This window comes from Syngnathus floridae, chromosome 13 (genome assembly GCF_059516105.1).
Source record: "Syngnathus floridae isolate MCC-2025c chromosome 13, RoL_Sflo_1.0, whole genome shotgun sequence".
Taxonomy (NCBI): Eukaryota; Metazoa; Chordata; class Actinopteri; order Syngnathiformes; family Syngnathidae; genus Syngnathus; species Syngnathus floridae.
In genome coordinates, this window is record NC_142425.1 from 12,482,231 (window position 1) to 12,495,265 (window position 13,035).

Below are 13,035 nucleotides of genomic sequence, written 5' to 3' on the forward strand. Positions count from 1 at the left end.
AGCCGTCAAGATTTGCAGAGATTGCCCTGGTTCAGCAGACGTCTGGAGGAGTAGCAAAGGTCTAGCTTGTCTTTTTTTTTTCCTCCTTGTGCTCTAAGTTTTAGTAATTGACTTTTTTCTGTCTTTAGGCGCTAACCTAATAAGGCCGCCCAAGGTTAATGACAGACCCTTTTTAGACGGGCTGCGTGTCTGACACCGATACTTGGCGTTGGGCGGAAAACAATTAAGACTGACACCGCAGATACTTTCGCCCCCGACGCCCCGTGATTGAAACGTTATTATTGTCTAGGCCTTGAGAGCCGGCCGTCGTTCGCTCGAGCGGCTCGCTCGTCGCAACTCTTCCCAGGAAACGCAGAGGGCGTCGCAAATCTCGGTGATTTAGCGTCTTTTTCCGTCCGAGTCAGCACAAGTGTTTTGTGGCGTTTCCATCCTGCGCAACCATTTATCCCGTCCTCCGTCCTTCTCTCCGCCCGTTAGCTGTGCATTGTGTGGCTGTTGTCAAGATGCTTAGGAATTTACTCTGTTGACTCACTGAGATCCAAACGAGTCGCTTTGCATTGTTATGAACGTTATGAACGTGACATATTTCCACCCAGTCTGCTACTGCTAATCACAGGGTCATAGTCTATTAGTAAATAATTTACTCTTATGGAGAAATGCAAATAAAGAAAACCAAAACAGATTGGATGGAACTAATAAATCTTGTAGCTTTCTGGAAAGACATCATTGCGGTGCGACCAAAACACTAATGCTCAAAGACAGAGCCTCCAACATGACCTCCAGAAAAAAAGTTGACTGGGCGGAACAAATAAAATGCGTAGTTCCCTCCTCTAAAAAAAAAATAAATAAAATAGGACACACACACACATTCTACACTGACTGCTAGCGATGAGATTAGCATATATCAGTTTGTTAGCATCTGAGTTAGCATGTTTGTCCAAATCCCACGTTGGATCCCCCAAGGAAGCAGTAAAAGCTAAAATAATAATAATAAAATAAATAAGACGTACTTCCAGTCTGATTTTTGCCTGGCTGATTAGCGCTGATATTCATTAAAAGGGGAAAAAAAAAAATTGAAGGATTTTTCTGCATATGTATGGGGGTGAAATCTCCACTGTGCCCTTTAGGAAGAGACATTACTTCATTTAAATCTTTCATGGCTTTTAAACAGCGGCAATTATTCATTAATCTCTTCAGGCCTCCAGAGCTAGCATTTAAGTTAGCGCGTCCGCGGCTAATGCAAATTGAGGGGGCCCCCTCCAAAATAATTATGGCGCTACGGTAGATTTTCTACCAATTACGCCGGCGGAATGTGATGAAACTAATCAAATGCGTACTATCAGTCACTTTGCCGAGCGGGATACATTTTTAGGATCCGCCCGCGCAGATAGCATGTCTGCCCGAGCGGATATTTGAACACAAAGAGTTTTCTTTTTGAACAAATGAGCCTCTGAAACTGCTAGAATCCAACAAACTGTTGGAATTTTGCTTCTTCTTGAGCTTTTATTTTGTCGGCCCTAAATTTCATTTTTAAATGTGTTTGGCCTTGACGCGACGAGACCAGTTCGGACAAGGCTCCAAAAGCTAATCTGAAGCCAACATTGCAAAAGCATTGTGTGTGTAAAGACATTTTTGTGTCTTTATAAAAAAGTAAAAAAATAAAAACGAAAGATGCAGGGCTTCCTTTCTCTGAGGCTTTTTCCTAAAGCTTAAAAAAGAAAAAGATGAATTCTCCACCCTGGTGATTTGAAATGCAAAGTTAACAGTTTTAAGCGAACAGACCCCAAAGGCTGCTGGAGTGGCTCCTAATCTTCCCCTCACGTGTCGAAAAGGCTTTCAGGAGACTCTCTGACAAATTTCACACTCAACTTGTCAGAAAAGTCAGTGTGAATTCAGAGCGCCGGGGCTGAGGGTTGGCGCACTGTGTTAAGCGAAAAGGCATCACATAAGATGTGAAGCATTTTCCAGCTGTGAAACGCTTCACATCTTGTGTTGCGGGTTCCACTCCATTTTAAGTTGCCGGAATAAATGTTGCAGGAATGTCCTCACGTTTTGTATTTTGCCTTTGATTGTTTGCACCACGCTGGCCGACGGCGGCCGTTGACTGGAAGGTCAATCCGGCAGCAGGTTCGGAGTTTTGACAGGGGCGGCGTACTGCGGGCTAGCTTAGCCTCGAGGTGACAGAGTGGGGGGGATGGGGAAGCGCTTCGCATTGTTCCGTCAACGTTTGTTAGTCACCGTCTTTTTTGTCTTTGATAAACAGGCCGGGCCAATGACAAACAAGGGTCGCAGCCGCTAACCTCACATCTTTACATCCAAAAAAAAAAAAGTCCTAGAAACAACGCTAACAGGCTTGACGTCAACTGCTGTCACTGTAAATTATGACGCACATACACGCGCTTTGATGACATTGACACTGTGAGTCAGAGATTTTGGACTTTGTTAACTTCATATGAAATGTCACAACATCAACAGCTGTCCTTGGACTCGCGGGCGAAATTGTTGGTACGACTCGTGGCAGTGATTGCCGATCTATTTTTAACTCATAATGATGTGGACTTATTCAAATGAGGGAAAAAAAAACCAACAACAACGGGAATTAGCATCAGTACTCGTTCCCCGCGATTTTTAGCGTGGACCTAACCACGGCCGCCATCCTCCGATTGGCCGACGGTGAGTATCACCATCTGAAAACGGCGAATCGTTCAAGCGCACTGAAGTGTAAGTGAGCACACAAAGAAGAAGTCCAGTTGTCTTTGTGCATCACAGTCCGCTCGGCTACCTTACACGCTATATTTATACTCGGGGGTCAAAAGGCCCGATGCGGAGCTAATGTCATGTCGGGAGCGTGACAGGCCGACAGAAAGCGAGTACTGGAAATGGCGGAGAGATGTTGGATGGCTTCTGCGAGATGTCCCGGGGGAGACGGCGTCACGGCGCGTCCGTCAAAGCGTCTTCCGTGGCGGGATGTCACAACACGGCAACGTGATCCGCCGTCTGGATGCTCACATCTCTCCGAGTGCGTACAAAAACGATGGGCGAGGAATCGCCATGTTGGGTCCGTTTGAAAGCCTAAGCCGAGCTTGAAACCGCAAGCGCGAGCTTTGGGCGCAGAAGTGATGTCAAACGGCTCGACTTGACTTTCAAACTTAAATATGAACAAACACGGGAGAGCACTTAGTCCAAAACAAAACTTTTACAAGCTTGTATGCTGCTAAACAGGCGGAAGAAACACGCGGGTGGCTGAATGGCGCATTAATGAAAGATTCAGACCACTTTATGAGATAGTTTTGTACGTGAGGAACGAAGAACACGGCTTTGATTTCATAGCGGTGAAGAATGCTAATGATGACGTCGGCTGATTGGGTTGCCATTAGCTTCATTGCGCACAGAGTAATTTGAGGACAAAATGCAACCACACAAATACCTCATTAATAAAGAAATTCAATTTATATTTTACTAAATTTCAAGTTTTTCCATTTGGCTTTTTATTTACCTGTTATTTGGGCAAATAAATACTAAAATGTAATAAGTAGATTGTTTTTTCTTTACTATTCAAGTTTTATTGTTTCTGAAAATTAAATCGTATCACACTTTTGAATCCGTTTGTAGTCTGAGAGCGTTTGGGCGCGAGTAGTGGCCGACAGCAGCTCAACAACAACAGTGTTTCTAAATAAATAAAAATGGAACACGCAATTGGAACAAAACCCCCAAGTGAGGTTAACACTGACCTTGAGTAACCAACCAGATATCAAGGGAGTCTTTGATTTCGAGGAGAAAAAAAAAATAATCACAAGTGGTCAGCGAGGATGCGAGCAGGAGGTCAGCGTAGTGTCGGGTAGCGTAGCGTAGCCGCGGCGGTGCTAACGCAGCGGGTTGACGAGTAGTCTATTTTGACACCGGCGCTCGCCTCCTTGTTAACTCACCAAAATAGAGATGATGAGCTCGGACAACCGAGCAGCGAAACTCTCGGAGGGAAACATTTAGAGGGAAGGGGAAAAGCCGCGCTATCGGGTTTGTCCTCGTGTACACTAAATACCAGAGTAGGTAGATCTCATGGCATCATACTCCAGCTGTCCGAAACGATTGTTTCTGTCTGTCTACCACACGGCTACATCAAGCACCTTTTTGCTGGTCAGGCAAGATCGTTCCCGGCCCGATTGATTTTGACCGGGCCGCCCCGTAATTGCCCGTAAATCACCCAGTCGTCGCTGGAGAGGCCGAGATGCTTCAAGGTGAGTTCATCTGCTACGATTACAATCCTTGTGTATGCCGATAAGTTCCTAATACAAAGGAACCTTGATTTTAAATTGCTCCAAACATGTTTTGTTTGTTTGTTTTAAGAGCAAAGTGACCAAAAGTAAAATGGAGCAGATACATTGAGTTACCATGACCAGGGGCGGAGCTAGGGAGGATTACAGAGCCCACAGTCCCCCCCCTAAAAATAGAAAATGACCATCTGCTAAGTCAATGAAAGCAATTTTGATTGAACACCTCTCGCCACACTTCTAGAAACTTTTACTGGTCTCTCTATTCTGTACTGTACAATAAAAAAATAAAAGCTACATTTTCTCCACGTGTCATGATTAAAACATGCGCAGGCATGTTGGCGGCAGCTTGGAAGTCGCTATAAATAAAATGAAATAAATAAATAATATTTTTTTGGAACCACTACAGGTAAAAAAGCAGCAGGTCGGCCATACATTAGTTAGCACAGACGCTAACCTGCGCGGGAGATCCTGGACAGGTGCCTATCAATTTTTTACGGCATGTTGACAAAAGCTTTTAGGTCTCCTTGGCTAATACGGTATAGCACATGTTTTCTCCCGACTAAGCTATGCACTTATACTATATTTTATTTACAAAACAAAAATAAGATAAGCTATATGTAAGCAAGAAAGAAGCGAGCCCGTGTACACGTGCTTTCGCTCTATAAACTTTTCATAAAGTCACGTTCAAGTGCTTTTCAAGCACTTCGGGCTCAACTTTTCAAGGTTTTCATGTATCTCACAATGACACATTTAATTTCATCTTATACACGTGTCATTCTTTGGTTTGCTTTTCTGTTATTTTATTCATTCCAATAATAGATTATTTTTAAAATTATATTAATGACATGATTTGAAATGTATTTTTATTAATTTGACAATTAAAATATATTGAAAGTTTTTTTTGTAATTTCTTCTTTTTAAATAAAACTTTAAATATAACTGCACATGCTATTTTCCATTTCTGTAAAAAAAAAAAAACCATTAATTTGTTTTCTATGAATTAAAATGTAAATACTGCACACGAACGGATAAGTCTGAATTCCTAAACCATTCGTGTTTTTGTATGTGCACGAAGTTACTCCACCGTCTGAGGCCACAGAGTTCAATGGGAGCTAAATGAACAACTATCAATTATTTATATCCGCCTACGTCAACCATGTTACTTTGTACGCATGTATAAATATACACTATGTCCGCTATGTATGCCTCCTTTGATACACCAACACAACTTTTAAAGCGCCAGTTACCCGTGACCTTTTTTTTTTTTTTCTAATACATCTAAATCACGCGTCTGTCCTACATTGATTGAAACAATTTCGTTTTGTGCCCTAGGCTTAGACTTTCTTTTAATATCCTTAAAAAGTCAACTCGTTTATGTAGGTCGAGGCACATTTAGTCGTTATTGCCAAACAAAACCAGGACTCGTTTGGGCTTCGGATTTTTAAAGGAGAAATAGTTTTTTTTCCGACAATTCTACTTTGATGAAATGCAGCTAGATTTAATTTCAAATCTTGGGGCATATTTTCGGAGGGGGTGGGGGGGTTACCTGAGTGTTTCGCGGCTTGTACGGCGAACTGCTCTCCAGGTCGGCCAAGATGCTGGTGAGAGAGTCGATCTCGGCGTCCAAGCTGGAGCGTCGTTCCTCCAGAGTTTTCTCGGGTCCTCTCGTCTGTGACCAAAATAAATTGCAGTTCTGGATGATTTTTTTTTTTATTGTCGAGGATACCTCCCAAAAAAAAAAAATCAATTAAAAAAATATACTAATGGGCTTGCTAAAAAAATTAAATTTTTCTTATTTTAGAAAAAAGTTTAATTAAAAATAATTAGATGAAGCCAAACAGTGACACGCCGATGTGAATAAATGTGAGTCACTGTCAATTATCACACACGTGGTGATGGACAAAAATAACACTTACGTAAATGGAATGGAGATTGCGCAACAGCGGGCACAAGCGAATCATTGTGAAGCAGCACATCAAATTATCAAAAGATGATTATTGTAGATTATTTCGCAGTCATGGTTACGCATCACAATGGAATGCCAGGCGCGCACGACGAGACCTTGACGTCCTTTGTTATTGCGTCCAGGTTCCAACAAGTGCTCGGCCGTCATTTGTTGTTGCTTTTTGTGCTTTTTTTTTTTTTTGATCAGTGTTCATCATGGTGTTTTTGTTGCTTTTGCACTCTTTGCACCTTGTTTTTCCCAACGAATTGCAATCAAATTCATCACCGTGCTTGGACAAATGCTGCCTTTTGCTTTTTTGTGCCATTTTTCTTCTTTTGATCCTCACGTTCTTCAAGTCGCATGGCCAGCTTTTTTGTTTTTGCTGTTTGTGTGCCATTTTGTCCTTGTCCAAAAATCCATGACGCTGTTTTTATCCTCTGGAAGTACATTTGGCGGTGTTCTCTTCTCCCCGCTCATCGACAAGTTCTGAAAAGTGATGTTCTCGTCGTCCTCTTGACTCTTTTTCTCCTTATTTTCCTCAGCTAGTTCTGACTGTTGTCTTTTTTTTTTTGGCCACTTCTCTTTGTTTTGTTTAGTTTTTATTTGTTGACCTTGTTGATGCTCAGTTTTCACTTTCACTTTTTGCCGTTTCTTGCTTTCTGCGCTATTCCAGACGTGGAAAAGTTGCCTTTGTGTTTCTTTCGTTGCCTTTTGTGCTTCCTTTTTGTCTCAATCTAGCTTTTGTCATCCTTTTTTTGTATCCTTATTCATTCTTACACACTTTTCAGCAGAGTTTTTTCCATTCATTGGTGCAACTTATTTTTTTTAATTTGATTTCTTTTTGTGCTCATTTTTTCCTCTTGTTTACCCTCAGGTCCCCACAGATATTGTCGTCTTTTGTTTCGGCTGCTTTTGTGCTCTGTGAATTCCTCCAACGAGGCAGGCATGACTAAGCTTCACCAACAGGTGTCAGCCTTCAGTCTGAGAAACTTTGCTTTGTGTGTGCGTTGTGTGTGTTGTGTGTGTGTGCATGGGGGTGCTGGAGTTCAAGCTCATGGCTTCGGGCGTGGAGCTGAGCTGCAAAGTATCCACGCTAGGCTGCAGGTCAGCGCGGACGATCGGCCGCATGCTCGGGCCGGACCCCGCCGCGTGAACTTGGGAGCGCGCCACGCTCGCGGCGCACCGCTATTCCTCGCTGACGCTTCGGACAGAAACGAGAAGGCGTTCCTCACCTGATAGTCGTACGAGTTGGCGGGCGGAGGAGGCGGGTAGGAAGCGGCCGACGACGGCGGAGAGCGGATTGAATCGGCGGCAGGCGGCGGAGGAGGGTAGTCAGCTAGGGAGGGAAAGAAAACAAAAGATTCATTTCAGCAAAGGATTGATTCGACATTGTAAAAATTTATAATTTGACCTCATGTTGCAGGGAGAAACTTGCTGAAAAGATTCTCCCACGTGCATTTTGGCAAAGAGTTCTTGGAAAAAAAGAGGCCAAGTGTCCTCGCTTCAAGCGCTTTTGTGCAAAGTTTACTGTCAAACTCAACAGAGCCATTTAACGAAAATCCGCTCGCTTGATGTTAAGACGGAATGCAAGAAGCCACAAAAAGGCTTGCGAAACTAACCGTGCCCCAACCCACAAAAACATTCTGACAAATGAGTAAATCATATCAAAAGCGGTGAGAAAATGCCGACATTACTGATTTGAATTTCTATCAAAAATAGCCAACGTCCACATGAGCCCCCAGACTGGTCCAATTGAAGGTCGATTACTCGCTTTAGTAAATATTGCCCTGCAAAAATGGATCAGCACCTGCGTCCTGCTACACTGAGATTTATCCAGCGTAGACAAAGACGTTAGAGGTCTCACCCGAAAAAAATGGTGGCAGATTGTCTGCAGTCGCATAAATTGATTGAAAGAGTTGTCGCAATTTGCCTAACGAAGAAGTAATCTGGATCTAAAGTTGGTGGTGGTTGTTTTTTTTAGATTAGAAATGTCCAATGTGTTTTTGAGGGCCGAGGGAAATGAGCCAAATTTGCAGTCCTTAAATCGGCGCTAATCCAAAAGGATTGCGGCGAGGGCCACATGTTTCAGACGGGATGAGGAGTTGCGCGGCCAAATTAAAGTAAGATTTAAGACGGCGGGATCATGGTACATGAGGAGGACATGAACGGGAACTGGTGCCAATTCCGAGACTTTGACGAATTTCATTACGTCTTAATTGCTGTCGTCGGTGTCGCTTATCCAAGGCAGACTGGCAAATTAATTTAGTAGACAGATAATGGCCCCGTGGTTCTAATTGCTCGTGTCCTGAATGTCCTGTGCACTCGCGACAATGTGGGAATTCATTTTGAGTGAGGCGCGTCGGCGGCATTTTTATTTTATTGTTTTTTTTTTTAACGCAATAAACACGAGATGTGTGAAGTTTTCAATCCCAAAACCTTTTGGTTCATCACTGCATTTTTAGCGCTTGGTTTGTAGTTAGTAGCATTGGGAGTTAGCTTTATATTAGCAAGGTTTTTTTTCCCTGTAATTGATTTCATTTCTTACTTTGTTTGTTGATTTTGCCCATGACTTGTTTTATTGGTTACTTACTTTGTTTGGTCATTTTAAAACCGCTACTGTTAGTCAACAGTAGAAATTAATTTCAAATATTTTTTCTAACAAGATAAGCTTCACAAAATCCATTTATCAAAACCCATAAAAGATTTTTATTGTTCACAAGGTCCCATGTGACAAAGAGCTATCACAAGGTCGGTTTTTTCAAAACAATTAGCACCCCCCCCCCCCCCCCCCCCCCCCCACAACCTCCCCAAGCTAAACGGATTTGTTGATCGGAAGCGGCCCCGGCTGTCACATGATGTCGCATCAATATTAAAAAAAAAAAAAAGTTTTAAAAATAAAACATCTGACGAGCTCTTTTATTTCCCTCTAAAACTTGCAAAAAACTTGTGAGTCAACTTACTAATTGTGGGCTTAATGTCGCTTAGCGATTGCATAAGCGCTTTTTCGTTCCTGCTCCGAGGCGAGCGAGTGTTTAGTCGCCGTCCCTGGCGTACCTCGCCGGGAGGATTGACAGGAAGTCCACCGGCGAGCAGTCTCGGCCATTCCGTTGAGACTACTCGTTTCGCGCCTGGCGGCTTTCACATCAAGATGTGTTTAATTTTGTGTGTATTAGCGCAAGCCCTTGATGTTTCTTTGCCTTGTGACTGCACTTTTTTTTTTTTTTTGCCTCGTCTGATGACAATCAGTTACACAAGAGGAATAAAAGTGTTTCGATTGAAAAGTGGAGTTCAAAACTAAACGAAAAGGAGGACTCGGGCTCCATCTGATTTTAATATTGCCGAGTGACCACGTGCCAGAAGGAAAAGAAATGGTGACAATTTAGGCCCTGAAGCCAGTTTCACTTCACAACATGAAATTTGGCAAGTCCATCGTGAATAAACCCACAAAAAAAGTTTTAAGTGGTTCCAGAAAAAACAAAAACTAAGTGTGCTATGTAAGACACAAGAAGACTGCCATTTTGGGTTGAAGCTTTCATTGAAGAAAATCTCAAGCCATGCCTGAAAAAACACAAGATGTCTGCCATTTTTGTTTTCGAGGTCGTCGTCGATCCCAAGAGTCACTAATAACTTTACAATTTCTCCAAATTTGGTCTCCAAAGCTAGTTTGACCTGGCAACATAAATTTGGGTGAGACATGACTATCTTGAGTATAAAAATGTCTCAATAGGCCATACCCAAATATGGACAGGAAGTCAGCCATTTTGCTTCGCCGTGGCCATTTTAAAGTCATTTTCCAACAGTCCCTTAATCACAAACTAATCTGAAAACGATTTTCGAATATATATTCTACTCGGGCCGGCGACCTAAAATTATAAAACATTTCAAATTTGGCTGGTAAACTTTGAAGGCTCGCCATAAAACAGGAAGCTCTAATAAGTCCCCTGTTAAAAACTTTCATTGCTACACATTTAGGTAACACTTCAATTGTCGAATTTCATTGCACCTTCCCAGCATGACGGCGGTCTGCTTCATGTTGTGACACATTCTCTCTCCACACACACACACAATCACACACACACAACACAGTCGACACGCATAGCGCACATTTCACAGCCGTCATTTGTTTCAACCCGTCTGAAATGTTCCGCTAAAGAGACTGGCTGCTCTTTGAAAGGCATTCACCTTTTCTGCCAACGTTTGTTTTTTTTTCTCCCTCTGCTACAATAAAATAATCCTCCTATTGTTCTCCATCTCAATTTCTCATCCGGAGGGAATTCTCTTTTTTTTTTTTTTTTTTTCCAGGGCTTTGCTGCTGTTTCACATCTCCAAAGTACCCCAAAATCCTCCTGCCTTGTCTGCACTTGAGAGGACTAAAATGTCATAAAATCAGTCAGCGTTTTCTTCCGTACGTATCTCGCTAATTAAGAGCTTCACTCCTGGCTTAGCTTTTGTTTTCTCTCTCTCTCTTTTTTTTTTTTTTACCTTTTGTCTTCTCTGGACTAAATCAGATCCTGATGATGTGCAAATAAAAATAATAAAAAAGGCGGCAGCTGATTCTCGCTGCTCAGAACATTTTGTCTGTCTTGTGAGCCACAAAGTGATCAAATATCTGCTCTTTAATTTACATAATCGTTTTTTTTAATACCAGTAAATACAGTTTTTTTAGGGTTGATCAATGTATCTCACAGATCACTCTTAGCACATCGACACTATTATGAAAAGTGACAGCATGTGTAAGCGTCTGCAGACACTTGTCAAAAAGATAAGACGTCTTTATGAGCACATTAATCCCTCGCATTTATTTTTTTTTTATCAATCGTCTGATGTAAAAATGAGGATTAGCATAGAAATTAAGAGACAAGTCAATTTGGCAGCGCGCCTCGCTGCCGCCTTTGTCTCGCCTTGCTTGGGGGGGGGGGGGCGCTTCACTGAGGCCATTAGCGGGGTCCGCCGACTCCAAATCTTTTTGTCGGAGAACTTGTGTCGATTCCCAGCGGGAAGGGAAGTGTGAGCCAGACGACGACTCAAGATGACTTACAACGGATTTGAGGGGTTAACTCAGGGGTATTCAAGTAGCGGCCCACGGGCCACATGGGGGACAGATTTCAAAGTATATAAAACATTTTTAAAAAAAAAAAACGGATGTGCAACAATATTCTAAGTGAAGATGAGACAAACTGGAACAAGACGTCACACTTTTTCCTGTTCGTGCCGTGCATGCGGCGGCGTCCATTTTGACATCAGCGGGCTTCGAAGCCGCCAGCGCTAATTGAGAAGAAGAAGCAGCGGGAAGAGCGGCTTAATCGCAACACTTCCACTCTCTTTATTGAGCAATTAGCTTCAAGGGGCTGCTCGCTCAACAAGGAATCCTAATGGGTCGCTTTAAGTGACGCGCGAGGGCTCTTATTTGCGGAGTGTCCTTTATGGATCCGGCCTGTGACACCGGGACTAAGATTGTACTTGTCTAATGCGATTGCGCAACTCTCACATTTGCATGACTATAAATGTGATAGCAGATGAAATTTCCTGGTGGCGCTTACCTGCAGGATCGGTGTCAGTGGCGTGCTTGTACGGGTTGAACTTGGGCTTTGGCGCCACCACCGGGGCAAACTTTTTGGGCACCTGCTGCTGCGACACGGAGATGCTGGCGCTACCCGGCGACGGCGTGGTCTCCATTCTGGCGGTCACCTGACCGCCGTCGCCACTGTTGCCTGCGTTCCACATGCTTCTGGTGAGCAGAAGGGAGAAAAAAAAGAAAATCACATTAAAATTAAATGTCATATAATTTGGAGCATAAAATTCCCCCCACCGCCAACAATAATTAGGAAGGCGAGACCTGGATGAACTTTTTAACTATTGAGTCAGTGGTGAAGACAAGTTGAGAAGCAAGATCTTGTGATCTTGACACCTTTGAATGTGTCCAAAAAGCCTGCAACAAGAAAACAATCGAAATGACTTTGAAGCGCCAAACCTTTTGTTGCTCGTTCTCTTGCGCTACAAAGCCCCGCAAATCAAATGAGAGACAAAAGCGAACTCCCCAAAACAACAACAGTCAAAATAATGAAATAAAAACATATTGAAAAATGCTGCAATTCTGCTGCAACCACTTGAGTTGGTTTGTGTTTGGTTGCATTTCTCAAAAAAAAAAAAAAAATCTTGTAATTCATCTTTAATTGAACTCTCCCGTTGCTAAGTTACTGTCGCTACGATAATGCTAACAAACGATGGAGACCGGGGACAACAATAACTATTTATTATTACAAATATTTTTCAAAACTGGAACATTGATGATAAAGACTCAAGGATACCAGCGAGAACAGTGTTAGCAAAAAAAAATAAAAAATAGAAGAGTGGTACTTCTTCCCGGGTTATTCGGCCCTAACATTGTGGTTGAATTGATCGACAAAAGGTTACATAAAATCTGTTTATTTATCAACAAGAAGCCTTTTTTAACCCCCCCAAAAAAATAAAAATCCCATCAAATATTTCATCTATTTATACGCCAAAATTCCTGTCGTCCTCCTCTTCTTCCATTTCTCATCTTATTTGTGCGGTTTTCTTACAGCGACTGATTTTGGGAGGTTTCCATTCTTCCGGCTGAGGCCCACGCACAATCATCTTTTAATATTAGCTGAAAACCCGGCTCCTCGTGTTTGATATCTTAACGCGGGATGTCTCACACCCACCTGTCCTTTCACGCCTTTCACCAAAAAGAGGCGAGCGAAGAAAGGGGAAAAATGATCTGAGACGAGCGACACATTCAACACGCCGCGCGGCGCGTACAATACAAGGCGCCGGGCTTTGATCGCGCCGTGTACA

General features: G+C 42.7%; 1 protein-coding gene across 7 annotated transcripts in view; it reads right to left on the bottom strand.

Moving 5' to 3' along the window:
* lpp (LIM domain containing preferred translocation partner in lipoma) overlaps positions 1-13,035 on the bottom strand; it is a 69,232-nt gene that overhangs the window by 22,203 nt on the left and 33,994 nt on the right. For 4 of the 7 annotated variants that reach the window (XM_088394077.1, XM_088394079.1, XM_088394080.1 and 1 more), the window contains 4 exons: positions 12,053-12,145; positions 11,757-11,944; positions 7,449-7,552; positions 5,818-5,940 (listed from right to left, as the gene is read on the bottom strand). In XM_088394077.1, the coding sequence (XP_088250203.1) occupies positions 5,818-5,940; positions 7,449-7,552; positions 11,757-11,940 (411 nt within the window). In that variant the 5' untranslated portion in view covers positions 11,941-11,944; positions 12,053-12,145. The remainder of the gene's footprint in view (positions 1-5,817; positions 5,941-7,448; positions 7,553-11,756; positions 11,945-12,052; positions 12,146-13,035) is intronic. The other 3 variants (XM_088394081.1, XM_088394083.1, XM_088394084.1) reach the window with 1 other exon arrangement.